At 45.5% G+C, this 16695-nt stretch overlaps 8 protein-coding genes across 8 annotated transcripts; 6 read left to right on the forward strand and 2 right to left on the reverse strand.

Annotated features, from left to right (window-relative positions):
- Nucleotides 1-742: 742 nt before the first annotated feature.
- Nucleotides 743-3232, forward strand: SUL2 (sulfate permease; the record flags this gene model as incomplete). The annotated part of the gene is made up of 1 exon (XM_020210964.1): nucleotides 743-3232. One exon carries the CDS (start codon nucleotides 743-745, stop codon nucleotides 3230-3232), a length of 2490 nt encoding a protein of 829 aa, XP_020063498.1.
- A 556-nt stretch (nucleotides 3233-3788) lies between these two features.
- CANTADRAFT_26504 (uncharacterized protein) lies at nucleotides 3789-5548 on the forward strand. The gene has a single exon (XM_020207783.1). It carries the CDS (start codon nucleotides 3842-3844, stop codon nucleotides 5492-5494), a length of 1653 nt encoding a protein of 550 aa, XP_020063499.1. The 5' UTR covers nucleotides 3789-3841; the 3' UTR covers nucleotides 5495-5548.
- A 284-nt stretch (nucleotides 5549-5832) lies between these two features.
- On the forward strand, nucleotides 5833-6932 carry CANTADRAFT_26505 (uncharacterized protein). The gene has a single exon (XM_020207784.1). It carries the CDS (start codon nucleotides 5881-5883, stop codon nucleotides 6790-6792), a length of 912 nt encoding a protein of 303 aa, XP_020063500.1. The 5' UTR covers nucleotides 5833-5880; the 3' UTR covers nucleotides 6793-6932.
- A 318-nt stretch (nucleotides 6933-7250) lies between these two features.
- On the forward strand, nucleotides 7251-8381 carry CANTADRAFT_90729 (uncharacterized protein; the record flags this gene model as incomplete). The annotated part of the gene is made up of 1 exon (XM_020211736.1): nucleotides 7251-8381. One exon carries the CDS (start codon nucleotides 7251-7253, stop codon nucleotides 8379-8381), a length of 1131 nt encoding a protein of 376 aa, XP_020063501.1.
- A 282-nt stretch (nucleotides 8382-8663) lies between these two features.
- Nucleotides 8664-8957, reverse strand: CANTADRAFT_90730 (uncharacterized protein; the record flags this gene model as incomplete). The annotated part of the gene is made up of 1 exon (XM_020211737.1): nucleotides 8664-8957. The coding sequence occupies one exon, from the start codon at nucleotides 8955-8957 to the stop codon at nucleotides 8664-8666; it is 294 nt and encodes a 97-aa protein (XP_020063502.1).
- A 420-nt stretch (nucleotides 8958-9377) lies between these two features.
- Nucleotides 9378-11842, forward strand: CANTADRAFT_26508 (uncharacterized protein). The gene has a single exon (XM_020207785.1). The coding sequence runs from the start codon at nucleotides 9668-9670 to the stop codon at nucleotides 11789-11791; it is 2124 nt and encodes a 707-aa protein (XP_020063503.1). The 5' UTR covers nucleotides 9378-9667; the 3' UTR covers nucleotides 11792-11842.
- Nucleotides 11843-12556: 714 nt separating this feature from the next.
- Nucleotides 12557-14284, forward strand: CANTADRAFT_52541 (uncharacterized protein; the record flags this gene model as incomplete). The annotated part of the gene is made up of 2 exons (XM_020210094.1): nucleotides 12557-13355; nucleotides 13419-14284. 2 exons carry the CDS (start codon nucleotides 12557-12559, stop codon nucleotides 14282-14284), a joined length of 1665 nt encoding a protein of 554 aa, XP_020063504.1.
- Nucleotides 14285-14356: 72 nt separating this feature from the next.
- On the reverse strand, nucleotides 14357-15486 carry GRX3 (monothiol glutaredoxin). Its single transcript, XM_020207781.1, has one exon. The coding sequence runs from the start codon at nucleotides 15152-15154 to the stop codon at nucleotides 14429-14431; it is 726 nt and encodes a 241-aa protein (XP_020063505.1). The 5' UTR covers nucleotides 15155-15486; the 3' UTR covers nucleotides 14357-14428.
- Between the last annotated feature and the right edge of the window lie 1209 nt (nucleotides 15487-16695).

The following is a 16695-nucleotide window of genomic DNA, read 5'->3' on the forward strand; positions in this document are numbered from 1 at the left end:
ACGCACCCGCCTGAGTAATATTCGTAAAAGTGTATTGTGGTGTCGTATTCTTAATTATTGTTTATTCGAAGCGGCGTAGGTGACGGCACTATGTCTCTGGCACCCCCCAGATTACTCATATTCGAGGCTTATTGGTCCATGGTCTAGAGGGGAAATTAATCGCCGTCTGGTGCTGGGAGGACATTCGGGTGCCCGGATTAATCCCCGGCAGGCGGATACACGTGACAAGTCGCGATAGCCAGAGTAGGGGTGGTTTGAAGGTGGTTGAATGGGGCTGCTGTTGCCACGTTGTCCACTACCACAACTGCAGCACCATGGCAGCTGCTAGCACCCTTGCTCCCCCTTGGACAGCCACCACGGCTTGTTGCCGGCATTCGAGGACCCTGATTGCAGACGGCAATTACGCAGGCCGGAATCACAAAAAGCAATTGATTTCCATCACATCACGTGGAAGTGTCAAATTGTGGAGTTATTGCAACATCAGTAATAGTTAATAACAATATCGTTTAATATGCCCAGTTATTGCCACAATTGGTGCATATCTGTGACAGTGTATTTTGGAATCTCTTCCCTCAGAAAAGCTTATTCCAGCCGGGTTACCTTTCCAACAAGGAGGCGGCATTAATCTGATAGAATTTGCAATCGATTATTTTTTGAGGCAGTACCAAGCGGCTAGTCTAGGTGTATTCAACAGGTATATATATCCTTCCCCATCCCCACATTAGACCTCCAAAACCAACAGATGTCGGAGATTATTCACCACTTGAACAGCAATAATCCCCCTCAGTCCGAGATCCCTGAGTGGCCGGAACACGGGGAACTCTCTCCTGTCCGTACCAATAAGACCTCCCACCAGTTTGGCCATGACTACCTGCCACAGGCCAACCACGACACGGTGGTGCCCGAGTACCTTGAGCACGATGTGACTGTGGTCGACTGGGGTAGAAAGGTTGTGGGTAACCCTGTGCAGAAGGCCATCCACTACTTGGTGTCGTTGTTCCCCATTGCCCAGTGGATCTTGCACTATAATTACAAGTGGTTGTACGGTGACTTGGTTGCCGGAATCACCGTTGGTGTCGTTCTTGTCCCTCAGTCAATGTCGTACGCCCAGTTGGCTGCGTTGCCTGCGCAGTACGGGTTGTACTCGTCGTTCGTGGGTGTGTTTATCTATTCGTTTTTTGCCACTTCCAAGGATGTGTCCATTGGCCCAGTTGCGGTGATGTCGTTGCAGGTGTCCAAGGTCATCTACCGGGTGCAACAGAAAGCTGGCGAGCAGTTCAGTGCTCCTGAAATCGCCACATTCTTGTCGCTTATCTGTGGTGGTATTGCTGCTGGTATCGGTATTTTGAGATTGGGTTTCATCTTGGAGTTCATCTCCAGTCCTGCTGTTATGGGATTCATGTCTGGGTCTGCCTTCAGTATCATTGTTGGTCAAGTTCCAGGCTTGATGGGATTTAACTCCAAGGTCAACACTAGAACTGCCACTTACCTCGTGGTGGTCAACACCCTCAAGAACTTGAAGCACACCAATGTCGATGCTGCCTTTGGCTTGGTTCCTTTGTTCATTTTGTACGTGTGGAAGTTTGGTTGTGACTATGGCCAAAAGAGAGCCCCCAAGTTGAAATGGTACTTCTTCTACGTGCAACAGTTGAGAAATGCCATTGTGATCATTGTGGCCACTGCCATCAGTTGGGGTGTCGTGCATCCCAAGAAGGTCAGCTTCAAAGGTCCCCTGAAGAAGTTCAAGCCTCCAATCAGTATTATCGGTGTTGTTCCAAAGGGTTTGCAACACGTTGGAGTCATGACTATTCCTAAAGGCATTATTGGTTACATGGCTTCTGAAATCCCTGTTTCTACCATCATTTTGTTGTTGGAACATATTGCTATTTCCAAGTCTTTCGGTAGAGTCAATGACTATAAGGTTATTCCTGATCAAGAAGTCATTGCAATTGGTGTTAACAACTTGATTGGTACTTTCTTCAACGCATACCCATCTACTGGGTCCTTCTCCAGATCTGCCTTGAAGGCCAAGTGTGGTGTCAGAACTCCATTTGCTGGTATTTTCACTGGATGTGTTGTCTTGTTGGCCTTGTACGCTTTGACTGCCACCTTCTACTACATTCCAAAGGCCACCTTGTGTGCTGTCATCATCCACGCTGTGTCTGACTTGATTGCCGACTACAAGGTTACCTTGAACTTTTGGAACATCTCGCCTTTGGACGCTGGTATTTTCATCATTGCCGTCATTATCACTGTTTTTGCCTCCATCGAAGATGGTGTTTACTTCGCCATCTGTGCCTCCGTTGCCGTGGTTTTGTTCAGATTGGCCATTCCAAAGGGACAGTTCTTGGGTAGAATCCAAGTAGCTGAAGTTATCAATCCAACCATCGATGCATTGGAAAGCGACCAGTACTCCATCAAGCAAGAGGAAGACAATCATTCCGGCTCGTCACGCAGCTCCTCCGATAACGTTGAGATCCACCAAGTCATTAACAACGGTCCCAACGCAGGCTATAAACTTAAGAAGGAAGACTCCACCAAGGACTCTACCCATATTACTACCAGGGCATTGTTACAGAAGAATCCAAAGCTTAAGTTCCACACTAGATGGGTTCCATTGACTAAGGAAAACATCAACGGCCACCTCAAGGTCCAGCCTCCTCCACCGGGAGTGATTGTGTTCAAGCCTGTTGAAGCATTCATTTACCCTAACTCTTCTAGACAGATTGACCGTGTTTCCGACGAGGCCAAGAGATTGACCAAGCGTGGTAAGCCATACAACTACACTGATACCGGCTCCAGACCATGGAACGACCCTGGTCCATTGAGATGGAGACTCCCATTCTGGAAAGAGAAGTTTGCCTCCCAGGATGAGGGAGAAGTTGAAGACACCAGACCAGTTTTGACCACCGTACATTTCGACTTCTCGTCGGTGACTTCCATCGACGTCACTTCCATCCATGCCTTGGTTGATTTGAGGAAGGCTCTCAACAAATACGCAGACCGTGAGATTGAATTCCACTTCTCGGGTATCTTGAGTCCTTGGATCAGAAGAGGTTTGCTCAACGCTGGATTCGGTACCTATGCCGAGGACGGTTTGGTAAGTACCACCACCTACGTCAACATTGCCACTGGCTCCGATGAGTTGGAGACTGGTATTGACGGGCAATATTACGCTGCCGTTGCCACGAACACGCCATTCCTTCACCTTGATATTCCAGATTATAGATAGTCCCGAATCTCCGGTGTTTGGGATGATTTACTTCGTTATAATTTCTTCAATTCTGACTGAAACTCGTTTTTTAATAAAGGTTTATGCCAGCAACTCTGGCTAAGTGAACGTGCATAATGTAGACATAGTTTAAATATTTCCTGTATTGGTGCTCAGAATCAGTATGAAACTTTCCTCCTTTTTGGTGGCTTCAAAATCCTGGCGATTTTGGAGGTGCGAACTGATACTATACCACCAGGAATTGTGGTAGCAATAGACTCGGATGAGCCACACCATGGGCACAAGTTAGTGGTCACTATTCCACTAGAGGGGTTCAATAAACTTCTTGATGAGCCACGATGCGAGATGAAAGGACATATCCAGGAGAATGAATTCTCAATGCCACCATTTCACTCTGGAGCTATCTTTTAAGCCTCTGTAATATAGCGAGACGCTGGTTGGCCCCTCCCTAAATCTGGGTGAACTTTTTCGTTGTATCGCAGAACTTTACTGGGAATGTTCGCTAACGCAGTACGCACAATTTTCCCCATTGCGAAATGGAGCTTTCCACATATGCTCGCTCTATCACTACATCGAACGCGTACGCGTATTGAAAACTTTTAACACAACATGGACCAAACAGTCATGATAGTCGAGGAAGACACACCCGAGAAGAGAAAGAGTCCTGACGCACAGGATGAGGAATCTCCAAACAAGAAGCACAAGGTCGAAGAGGTGCTGGATTCACCAAAATTGACCAAGAAGGAGTTGAACCGCATAGAGAAGCAGAGACAACGAGAATTGGAGAAGATTGAGAAGGAGAAGCAAAAGGAAGCTGATAGGCTAGAGAAAGAGAAACAGAAAGAATTAGAGCGTCAAGAGAAAGAACGCAAGAAGGAAGAGGACCGTCTTGAGCGTGAGAAACGCAAGGAAGAGGAGAAGAAGGCCAAGGAATTGGAAAGAGAATTAAAGCGCAAGAAATTGGTGGAAGAGAAGCTTGAAAGAGAAAAGAAGAAGGAGGAGGAGAAGGAGAAGAAGCAAGCAGAAAGAGAGAAATTGAAGCTTGAGAAGAAACGTAAGTTGGAGGAAGAAAAGGAGCGCAAAGAAGCATCCAAGAAAAAGGCCGAGGAAGAGAAGCAACGGAGCCAAATGAAGATCTCTAGCTTCTTCCAGGTAGGACCCAAAAAGGAAGCAACTAGTTCCCCTACCAAAACCAAGTCCGATGACAACGTGTCCGAATATGATAAGGAATTCCTTCCGTTTTTCGTTCAAAAGAATGTTCTTATGCCACCGTCTGGCCAATTGACGGCTGTCGAGCTCCAACAATCAAAAGAAAAATTCGATCAACTATTAAGTCAGAATCAGGAGGCTCCTATACTACCTATCGAAATTACTAATCAATCATCCCAACTGAAACCTTACTCATCAGTTACTCCAATCGAAATAGTCACTGCATTAAATTTATCCAACACCACCGAATCCCAAATTTATGAGATGTTACAGCAAATTCCACCATTAAAGTACATCAGCTTCTACGAAAATTCCAAGCCTCCATACATAGGAACATGGTGCTCTGAAAAGCATCAAAAGATCAAAATACCAGTATCGAACCCGATAGACACTTCTTTAACTGGCCTCGACTATGAGTACGATTCAGATCTCGAGTGGGATAAGGAGGATGACGAAGGCGAAGATCTAGAGAACGATGAAGATGAAGAGGACGATGAAATGATGAACGAAGACGACGATATCGATGATTTCGTCGAGAATAACCAAGAAGGCACGGTTTCTCGAAAATTCCACTCCTTGGTGATAGTCAACAAGTGGAACGACGGTACCAACAATGAGTTTTTTGACCAATTCACCACATCGTTGTGTGCAGAAGTTACTATACCATTGAACCCATCCACCGAACCCGCAAAGGAGTTGGAATTAAGGAGTGAAACCACCACATTAGTCCCTCAAGCTTCTGCCATTCCAACCAATGTATTGACACCACAAAAGAAAACCATCAAAGATGCCAAAGTAATAGCGGGATTAATTGAATTTGTGGAGAAGAACCAGGACTTTACCATCGGGACGTTGGTTGAGCTTTCCAAGAAGGAGTTTAAAGACTTTACCAAGGCTCTCTTGAAGAATACCATTCAAGATATAGCTGTATATAACAAAAAGAACTCGATATGGGATATCAAGTCAGAGGTTAAGGAGAAGTATCAGGCTCACATAGACCAAAGCACAAATGAGTCCAGCGGCCAAGAGGCCAACGACCCGATCCAAGTTTAACAAATCTTCCCTGGTGCTAGTCGATCTCGGTCACCTTAACGAACGCTGCAATGAATTAATAATATTAAGAATACCTACTGTAGGCACCATAGCGCAGCAAGGACTGGTGTGCGCAAAAGTATGGCAATCATGCTTGACATTGAATTTAGTCAATTGGCTGGTGGAAAGTACTCGTCCTAGACTGCTAGGTAAACTTCGTGTTTTCTCCCTGTACTCGCGCTAATTGTCCTGTAGTCCTGAGCAGCGCTCCCCTAAGTTTTTGTAGGTTTCTCGCTAGACTCACATTTGTTCGCGGTACCCTCAGTGTGATGATCGCGAAGCATCCCTTAACTGCTATTCGCAGCTCATAATCCCTCCTTGAGTAGCTACCAAATCCCACAATATCCATGTCGACCGGACAGCCTATACGACGGAATGAATCAGATGAGCAGCTTTACTTTATTTCCACCCAAATGCAGGCGAGACATGAGGAAACAGTCGATCAAGAGAATCAACAGCACTTCACGAATAGTAAGCTTGAGTTCCTACGCAGCTTCAAGAACGAAGACGAACTAATCACGATACTGGAAAGCATAACTCCGTCCCCAATTCCTGCTAAGCCAAAAAGCAAGTCTTCGTCAAAGCCAAAAACCCCAAGGCTTAAGGCTGCCAAATCGACCAAGAACCAATCGATGAACAGTTTGGTAAGAAACCACTACACTGATCGACTCAGCTACTTCTCCGGGGACCAGCGGAAGATCGATGACTTCTTGAAGGGCATCAAGAATACCAGAGACTTGAGCAAGATCAACAAGACCTCCCTGCTCCTTTATACTCGAGGAGAATGGACCTACATTCTTCGGAACATAAAGATGAAGTTCCCTGATTTATCTTCTGGGCGAAAGATGAACTTGAAGGCAATCACAAGTAAAATCAACGGAATGAAAGAAGCGGATACAGGCAATAGCTTATGGGAAAAGGCATCTAGATCGTGCTCAATGACAGAGGAGGATTTTAGATGGTTGTACGATCTCAGTGATGAGCAAATGAACGGAACATTTGTTGAGGAGGAGTACTGCGAAGATTCGCAAGATGATAGGAGATACGTGTTGACGTTATCGCAAAACATGGAACAGATTGATCATCCATTCGACGAAGAATCGGAGTACGAAGAAGTGGAGGCAACTGATGACGATGAGCTTCTAGTACTCGACGAAATGGATGTGCTTAGATGTAAAGTGGATCAAGATCAGGACTCAGATGTTATTCTGGATTCGGAGTTCGAGAATGATATTTTGCTACGGTTTTCACCAAATTAGGGACAGAGTGTACGCGTAATACTTCATTTGGTTGGGTTTAATTTATAGAAGTCAGTAATGGCAATAACGATTGTTTTGGAGACTAAGGTAAAATTGTAATGACAATAATCATGGGGATCCAGATTGCAGTGTTTGAAAAGACTTACAAGCAGCTGAATACTAAAAGCTGACTCTAGTGAGTTTGACTCATAAACCAAACTTCGGCAAGCGGACACCAGTATATAATTTCAGCAAACTTGGGAAATATATCACTACTATCTGCCAGTATTCATCACGTGATGAGACATCTGCCTCCGGTTCTGACGCGTATAGAGATTGACCATACCAGTGCATTTGAGCTCCAATTCGCCACTTGTGCCAGTTAGACAGTCCTTACAGCTGCAACCACCAAATATATTACTCTGGATTGTTTTTGGTTTCATGGTTAGCTTGAAAAGTTTTACGAAGCAGTCTCTACAATGTCAAAGAGAGGTATAGACCAGGTGTATGAGACTATTGATAGTGCCAGCTCTGCAGAGGCTACGCCACGAAAGCCACAACCAGGATTCATTTTACTATCTGGGTCAGATCTTCTAGTCGAAGACTCGCCTGACAAGGAAAAGATAGACCTTAGCCCGTTCAAAACCCCCACCAGAAAGGAAAGGGTACACACCTTTGGCTCACCTTTGGATGGCAGGCATGTCGATAAAGAAAAGACATCCACTAGTAGCCCAATGGGAATTATAGAAAGCTTGATAGCAGACCTGGCTCGGGAAGAAGAGATTGTAATATCTTCTGAAGATGAAAGTATCTACTCTACTGCTCGATCAGTAATTCCCCTGCAGCAATTTTCGATTCCACTGTCGATACCATATGGAGTGAAACAAGACAGAAAGATACGACGGACCTCACGGATTGAGATTCGGGATGGCCTCACGGTGCCTGATCGCAAACTGGGAGGGGTAGAGATCCGGAATTTAGGCCCCAAGAAGGACCCTATCGATTTGGAGAATGAGGTGCCTGATTCAGAAGACGACGAACACGATTGCAGCATTATAGAAATCACTGTTGAGGAGGACGAACAGGAACAGGAGTTGGCGTTCGGTGCTATTGCTGGAAACAAAAACGAAGAGTACACCGAAGCAAACACCTCGGTGTTACAGGTACCATCGAGTCCTTCGCTTCGAGAGGGAGATTCTTTCAGTCTTCCAAATCCGTTTGTGGAACAAGAGCGTATATTACCAGATGTTGCTTCGTTCTCGATCAAAGAATTGAGAGCCATATTTGAACTCTGGGATATGAAGACCCCTAGAAGCAAACAGAAAATGATAGAAATAATAACGGAGACTGGGAAGCTTGTGAGTCCAGATGTAGAATGGAAAGCCACAGACCCTTCAGGAGCCAGCGTTGCCATCACATCCATCCACCAGAATATTACTAGATTGATTCAGCTGAACCAACTTTGGCACGACAGAATTATCAGCTTCCAGCCGATTCTCATAGAGCAATTACAACAGTGGTTGCAGTCCATGGGGTATAATTTAGAATTGGACTTGTTGGAGAAATATTGCTGGAAACAAGGAATTACATCTACGAACCAGCGGACATAGACTCAGCAATGGGTAGTCATGGAGGTTCAAGGACATGTACTTGTGTATTGACGAATTTACGAATGTAACACTGATGGTAGGAGCACCTGTATCATTGCCTGTAGCGACATTGAGATGGGGGGGTGTGTATTTTTGGCTTCACTATAGTGCTGGATAGGAACTGTGATCGGAAGAGCTTGATAGAATAGGGATTCGAGTCAAATGGGGAATGTACCCTCCTGTAGCCGTTTGGATGGATAGACCAATGTTGAAGCAAGTTGTCCCAGAGTGGGTACATTCGGTTTAAATGTACTTCTTGTGGTCAGAATCGATTTTGTCCTCGACCAACTTGGTGTTGATGTAAGAGACGATCTTGGTGCTTACCCCCGTGTTGGCGATCAAGGTACCAGGGCCAAAGATCAAGTTGTTCAAGAAGCTACCATAAGGTCTGTTGATCATGACCTTGACTGCCCACACGGTGTGGTAAGCCCACATGACTACCAACAACAACGTAAGGACAGTGAGGATGGACGCGTTCAACGCCCTGGACTTGGACACTCTCTCTTGGGGCTTGTAGGCCGGCTTACGGGACAGCATTTTGAATAGTGGACTTATGAAGGCGACATCTGATCAGTGGTGCAGGTCGTGCAGGGAGAATTCCTCTCCATTTTGCAACTGGATCTAGCGAGAGATGTCAAGTAGGACGGGCAAACGGACAGCAAGGACTTACCAGCCCTAGGGAGTATTAGCCAGCGTCTCTAACCTACAAATAGAATTTTGATCCTCTAGGAGTGTGGAAAAGGCTCTCTTACATAATCAGATCTCACTCCCTCTGTTGGTAGGTATCAGCAACTCTGCACTGCCGCTGAGTAGTCGCGCTAGCCTATTCTTATCTTCCCCTGCAAAGTCGCACTAGCACCCAAACTTTCCCACTAGTTTCAGTGTTCTAGCACGATTCGCTTTCGCACCTTCTCCCTACCAGCGCTTGCAATGTGCAATGCCGATCGCGAAAAATGAAAATGGATGATCAGCCCATAGTATCTCAACCTTTAACCCCATTACTTGACAAAAGCCAGCACAGCCAGTGACACCTACAATCACTTCCTCTGTACCCGAGCCCTTTAACAACCGGCTTGATACGAAGAGCTGACCAACAAATATAGCTGACTGCGATTGAATCCCTTAGACGACCAGATAGCCAGCACAGGCGCCCAATTAGCCATAGTGTCCGTCACAGATAGTGAAGACCCCAATTGAGCTCCTTGAATTGATCGAATCGCCACCGACAAAGGTATACACGCCTCAAGATGCCCAAATACTCGCACGACCCCAACTTGGTGATTGAGCCCCACCATTACAGTGGGGGAATCCCGGTGTTCCAGCCGTCAATGGCTGAGTTTGAAGACTTCTACAAGTTCAACAAGGCCATTAATAAATATGGTATGAAATCAGGAATTGTCAAGATCGTTCCCCCAAAAGAATGGTCCAGACAGGTGAGTACTTGCTATACCAAAGAATCCTTGGAGCTGGTCAAGATTAAGAATCCCATTGTACAGCAAATTAACTCCACCTGCCCGGGAGTCTTCTCGCTGCAGAATATAGAAAAGTTAAGAACATTCAACATGTTTCAGTGGAAGGAAGTCTCAGAGAAGACCAACTACCAACCTCCAGCCCCCAAGGGCAAGTCAAGGCAATCAGTAGTATCCAGCAAACCATCAGTTGATGATATATGTCGAGTGGATACCTCTGAGTTTACTCCGGAACGTTGTGAAGAATTAGAGAAAAATTATTGGAGAACATTGACCTATGCAGAGCCGATGTATGGAGCCGATCTGATGGGCTCTTTGTTCTCCAGTTCAATAAAGAGCTGGAACGTCGCTCACCTACCAAACATCTTAGATCTTATGGACGTGAAGTTGCCAGGTGTGAACGAAGCTTACCTCTATGCTGGACTCTGGAAAGCAAGCTTTGCATGGCACTTGGAGGACCAGGATCTTTACTCAATTAACTACTTGCATTTCGGGGCCCCTAAGCAGTGGTACCTGATTCCTCAGGATGAAGCTCCCAAATTCTTTGAGTTAATGAAAGATACTTTCAATGATGAATATAATGTTTGTCACGAGTTCTTAAGACATAAGACGTTCTTAGTATCCCCACAGTTCTTGGATAAACATGATGTCAAATACAATAAAATAGTCCATAATGAGGGTGAGTTTATAATTACTTACCCTTATGGATACCATGCCGGATTTAACTATGGATACAACCTCGCTGAGTCAGTGAATTTCGCATTAGATGACTGGTTTCCTATTGGCCAAATCACGAAGAAATGTGAGTGTATTCATGATTCTGTGGGAATTAATGTGAAGCAAATCATATGCAAATTCCATGGCATACCTTACACCGATGATGTACTGAGCGAGGCGACTCCAGTACCTGTGATGCCTACAGAAACTCCGAAGAGGAGAATTCTGAATCCACAGAAAAACGCACAGAAAAAGAAGCAAAGAGTTGCAGAAGATTTCACGGAAGCTCCTCTGGAAAGTGAATGTTACTTGTGTCCCAACTCTTATGCCCAGTCTGCAATTGGAAAACACCCGTTCTTTGAGTTGTACCAAACAGACTTGTTGGACAAGGAAGGATCTCCGTATCGGGTACATAAGATATGTGTCAGCATGTTTCCTGACCAGTTGCGGGCCTCACGAAATGGAGATGGCTCTGTTTTAGTGACGGGGGTTGGCAAAATTTCCAAGAATCAGAAGAAATTGAAGTGTTTGGTATGCAGAAGGGGCTCATCTAAAGGTAATGTACACGATTCAGGAGCATGCTTCCAATGCACACACCCCAAGTGTACCAGGTCCTTCCATGGAACGTGTGGCATTAGCGGTGGAGTGTCTTTGAACTTCGAAGAATCCAGATTTTTGTGCAGATTTCATAGACCAAAGTCCAGTGAGTCGCTTGAGCAAGACATGATGAGAATACCTATGCATTCATGGATTCAATTTGCTTTCAACAACAATTTGTATTCGGGCATTGTTTTGAGCAACAACAGCAGTGAGAGTACGTTCAAAGTGATGATCTATCCTTCTTTCACAGATGTATTGGAGATTCCGTACCAATCTGTCTTTCCAGGGGTGGTTCCAGTCAACACCCTTCACATGGACGAGAGAATTTTGGATCCAGTCAGAAAGAGAGCTTCTGATTCGGCCATATCTTACACAAACTTGCCACAGACACAAGAGCACGGGCCCAAGGGTAACTACACAGCGTCGATGACCAACCGGCCAGAAGCTCCAGTGTACCCAAAAATGGGTATTTTCAGGGAACTGCGTGTAATCCACCCCACCAGAAAAGTTAACGTGCCGATTGGAGACAAGAACAGCCTCACTGTAAATAACGAGCTCTCCGGACTTACATCTGGTGGTCGTTGAAGCGGCCCACCCCAGGTATATTTATGCTAATGACTAACGAACCATTATTCGATCTGTAGATGGTGAACCATAATTTTGTAATATTTCAAAGCTACTTTTCAGCTGAAAGTCATAAAAGGGACTATCCTCTTTTGGTATCGATTTATGTGAATTGAATATATTCCAGGCTTTGGCAGAACAATACTCTAGATAAATGTCTTCAAAATAAAATAATTTGGGGTGGGTACTGCAGTATTAGGGAACTATCTAGGAAATAATTCAATTTCGATTTTGAACCGCTGTTACTGCTCATACCAGAGCAATTATTGCAACTTTTGCAAGAAAGCTAGAAATCACCAAATCTCAAGTTTATAGCATTGTAGTGGACTACAGGGTGATTAGGGAGTCCCCTACATGAGTCCAAACTATACAATTAAATCGTATGAACTCCTTGTACCCTTGAAACCACCATGCTTGGTATCGCTTCTGCCGCGCACGCGACTACCTTCATCACTTTTAGCTCCAATGCTAAATCTACATCAACGACAAATGAGCAAGAATAAGGCCAATGTGGTGGTAATTGATTCAGAACTATCAGAAGATGACGACCATGACTCGTTGGAGGACTCCGCAGAGTCGGACGATGCAATTATGATGCACTCGAAACCGAGGAGTGCTCCAAATTCACCACCACCCAAACGAAGAAGAGCTGCTCCAGTACGAAAGAAGTCCAATGGTGTGACAAGCTTTGGAGCGACTATAGATTCTCCTTCGTTCACACGCCCTATGCCCAAAAGCGGTGATCATGCTACCTCAAATCAATGGATAGACCAGTACCACCCCAACACGTCTCGTGAACTAAGCATTAATCCCCAGAAACTCACACAGGTTCGGAAGTCGCTAGAAGGCATGCTCAGTGGAACAACACAGACTCGTCTATTGATCTTGACGGGTCCAGCTGGAAGCTCAAAATCGACTACGGTGAAAGTGCTAGCGGATGAGTTGGTTCCTAAGTATAGAAACGCATCTGGAACTTATGGACTCAGCATAGCACAAGACGAAAACTGCTGGATAGAATACTTGGATAACAATAGTGTGATGGGTACCCATCAGTCCGACCAGTTTGAGGAGTTCTTGAACGATTCCAAGTACAAGGTGGGCAACAACTTGGGTGTGTTAGTAATAGAGGATTTACCCAACATCTTCCACGAACAGACCCTCCTTAACTTCAGAAACGCTATACGACAATGGTTGCATACTGAAGATACGCGCTTACCTCCACTAGTATTGTGCTTGACTGAGATTGAATACAACGGAGGAGAGGCAAAGCAGTACTCCTACAATGTAGAAAATAGCTTATCGGCAGATACTCTACTTGGAAAAGCATTGCTTGGTCACCCTTGTGTTGAAAACATCAAATTCAATGCTATTGCTAACAAATTTATCAGGAAGACCATTAGTGAGGTTATCCGCAAGGAGCGAGAAGTATTTCGAATGATACCCCAAGGTACGCTCAACTCCTTCTTGGACGATATTGTCAAGATTGGTGATATCAGATCAGCCCTATTCAATCTACAAATGTGGAGTACTCATTATGCCAGAGTAATCAAAAAACTCAACAACAATCAAAGCCCACAAGTAATCCGAGAACAAGAACTCTTGGACCCTTCCAAAATGCTTGGACTCTCTTACCAGCGAGAAAATCAAGTGAATTTGTTCCATGCCATTGGAAAGGTGATCTACTCGAGTTCAGAATTCGAGAAGCTCGGCGACGAGGAGTCCGATTACTATTCGATTGAAAAAGTGTTGAGTACATTCAACAGCAACAACTTCTCCTTATTGAACCTTTCGATATTGGAGAACTACCACATTTACAAAGACTCCAATTACTCGTTGCAAGTTGCTAGCAATATTGTCAATGACTTAAGTATCGGTGATACTATGTCCACTTTTGAAGCAGCCCGAGATATCGGGATCAGATCTACAAGAAACCATTTAAGAAAAGCCCAACCTTTGACTCCGACCGGAGGTTCAAAAAGTTACACGCAAAAGCAAAAGATCAAGTTTCCTAGACAGTTCAAAATGATCAGACAGTACAACAAAACATACAAGCAAGTACGGAGTTACCAAAGATATATTGATCAGCGAAGTTCCTTCGACGACTTGAATTTGATCGACGGGTATTATCTTCCAATAATTTATAATAAGAAGTACAAGAAACGCTACACATACAACCGGTTGGGTGGTCGATTCCTAGAGGTATATGCAGACGAGTCGTTGCCAGTGGTAGAAGAAGGGGAAGGGGAGGAAAATGTGGTATCAACCAGCTATGATCTTGATCAATTCCAAGTTGACATCATGAAAAAGGCATCGGGGGAAAACGATGCGGACGAAGATTACGAGGATGGAGAATTAAGCGACCCCATTGACGAGAGTGACGAAGAGTTGGACTCGGATGATGGGTTTCTGTCTGATCCGGAATTGGACGTTTTGATTTCGCAAGGAAGAGTGTAATGCTCTTAGTACTAATACAAAGTTAGGTTTCTATTATTTAGATAAAAGGAAGTTTATAGACATTGACGGATCACGCCGCCCCAGTTAATAGATATATTAATACGCAGATGGAAAAAATTACAAGGACATCGACAGTGACTACCACTAGGCAGCCTTAATGGCGTTCTCGAAAAAACTTTCGTCTTCCTCAATACTCTCCTTGATGATATCCAACCCACCCTGGAATTCTCCATTAATATACAATTGAGGGAAAGTGGGCCAGTCACTGAATTTCTTGAGACCCTGTCTGACTGAGTCATCCTTCAATATGTCGAAGAAACCGAATCTGACCTGGTGCTCTCTCAAGATCGCCACCAATTGTCTGGAGAACCCACACTGTGGGGATGATGGAGAACCCTTCATGAACAACATGATAGGAGCAGCGGTGGTCAACTTGGTCAACCTTTGGTTGAGAGCCTCTTCGGACTCCTCTTCAGGAGCAGAAGGTTCAGGAGCAGCTGCAGGAGCAACGGCAGGGGCTGCTTGGGTCTGTGGAGATGAAAATTGATTGAGGGCGTTTATGAATTCCTTTGGATCGGCTCCAGACAATTCCTTCAAGATGGTGGAGTTACGAATGAGGATGAAGTATGGCACAGCACTGACCTCAAAGAGCTCGCTGATTTCGGACAACTCGTCTGCGTTTATGCTGAGGAACAACACGTTGGGGTCGCTGGCCTTGGATTCGGCAAGTGTCTTGAACACACTGTTCATGGTCTTACAAGGTCCAGCCCATGGGGTGTGGAAGTAAAGTGCGATGAGCTTGGAAGGGTCCAAGTTGGTCAACTCTGAGAACTGAGTCTCTGACTCGATTTCAATAACGGTGCCACCCATGATGCAAGAAGTAGGTGATAGTGTCTGATGAGTAAAAGGATTGTCAGGATTATTAACGGCCACAGTAGTTGGTCACGTGCGTGCGACAATAATGGTTGTAGTAGTATGGGAGCTGGTATGGATAGAAGGGTCGCTATTCGCCTCCTTCTGGTGCTGGTGGTGTTGCGCTGGTTTGACATGGCATTTAGGATTAGAGGGTGGTAGTGTGGTGATGGAGGAGTGGATTGTCGCCATATCCCAAGTTTTGCTGTGGATGCGATCAATGATTGCTCTTTTGCAGCCAACAATCAAGAGAAGGGAATGCTACGACGAGAGCAAAAGAACTGCTTGGATTGATGATTGGATACATAGATTACTGCCTCAACCATGAATAGCTGTATACCGATCATTCTAGACATCAGCGGTGGAACAGAACTAGGCGTACAATTAGCATTTTGGTGAATGAAGATGGAATACTGGTTACAACAGAACTCATAGCGTACTATCAAACTCAGTGAGTACTAGTAACTGCTGTTCTTCGTCTCGAAAGTGCTCTTGAAATTGTTGGTATCGTCTTGAAGTGCCCACTTGTTTGGCTCGTACTGTCTTCTAACAGCCCTTTCGGACACGGTTGGAGTTTAGAGGGGCAAGTTATTCACTAGACAGCCTTCCTCCTGCGTCAGGTATGATGGCCACTGGCGAGGCTCGTATGGATGGCTACTGTGGACAAATACCGACGCGGCACCCAATATATTACCGAGGAAGCTCACAGGACAGAAAAGGTCCACATTGGGCAATTAAATGGCCGCAAGTGGATGGCACACAACCAACCCTACATGCAACCCTACATGGTGAACTGCGGGAGAAGGGCGAGCTTGGGTGTAGGATACAAAGCTAGCTGAGGATACAAATAGTGAGCCCCAGTCCGTAATTTATACCGCTGGGGAGTACCGCCACATCTACCTGACACAATAGGCCATGCATGCAGCATGCTCGGGGTCTCCTGGGACCGTTTCCAAGCTGGTGACAGGCAGTTCGTCCGAAATGCGCATGCGCAAGTGCCTTATTTGAGGATGTATTGCTGAGTAAGTATGTTTTCTGTCTGCGACAGTGTCACGAGGCAGCCAGAAAGACAACTCCAGGACTGGCTGGCGAGAGCGAACCCCCTCCGCCAGACCATGGCCACATGGCATGCCACGGCTCACCCCACCACCTTGTTGTCAATCCATTGACGTAGCCCGCTTTTCATCTAACCGTGGAACACACCGTTACGAGCTATCGTGCCCGACACAAGTGGGGTAAATCTGGTTGGACGTTACATCCCTGGAATTGGGGCATTCTCGGGGTACCCCACAAATCTCACGAGGGGCTTTGCCGATACTGCCGTAGTCATTTGTCAATGCCTAGACTTGAGAGTCATTCCAAACCAAAATGTTGGTTCGTGGTCTCGGGGCCAACTCCGAAGGCTCCTCACTCGGGTGGGCCCATCGCTGGACTTCTGGTGGCTTTCAGGGCCTCGAAGTTGTGATCTGGCCTGGATGATCTATTGTGTAGCCCGGCAT

This window comes from Suhomyces tanzawaensis (genome assembly GCF_001661415.1).
Source record: "Suhomyces tanzawaensis NRRL Y-17324 unplaced genomic scaffold CANTAscaffold_5, whole genome shotgun sequence".
In the NCBI taxonomy this organism is placed as follows: Eukaryota; Fungi; Ascomycota; class Pichiomycetes; order Serinales; family Debaryomycetaceae; genus Suhomyces; species Suhomyces tanzawaensis.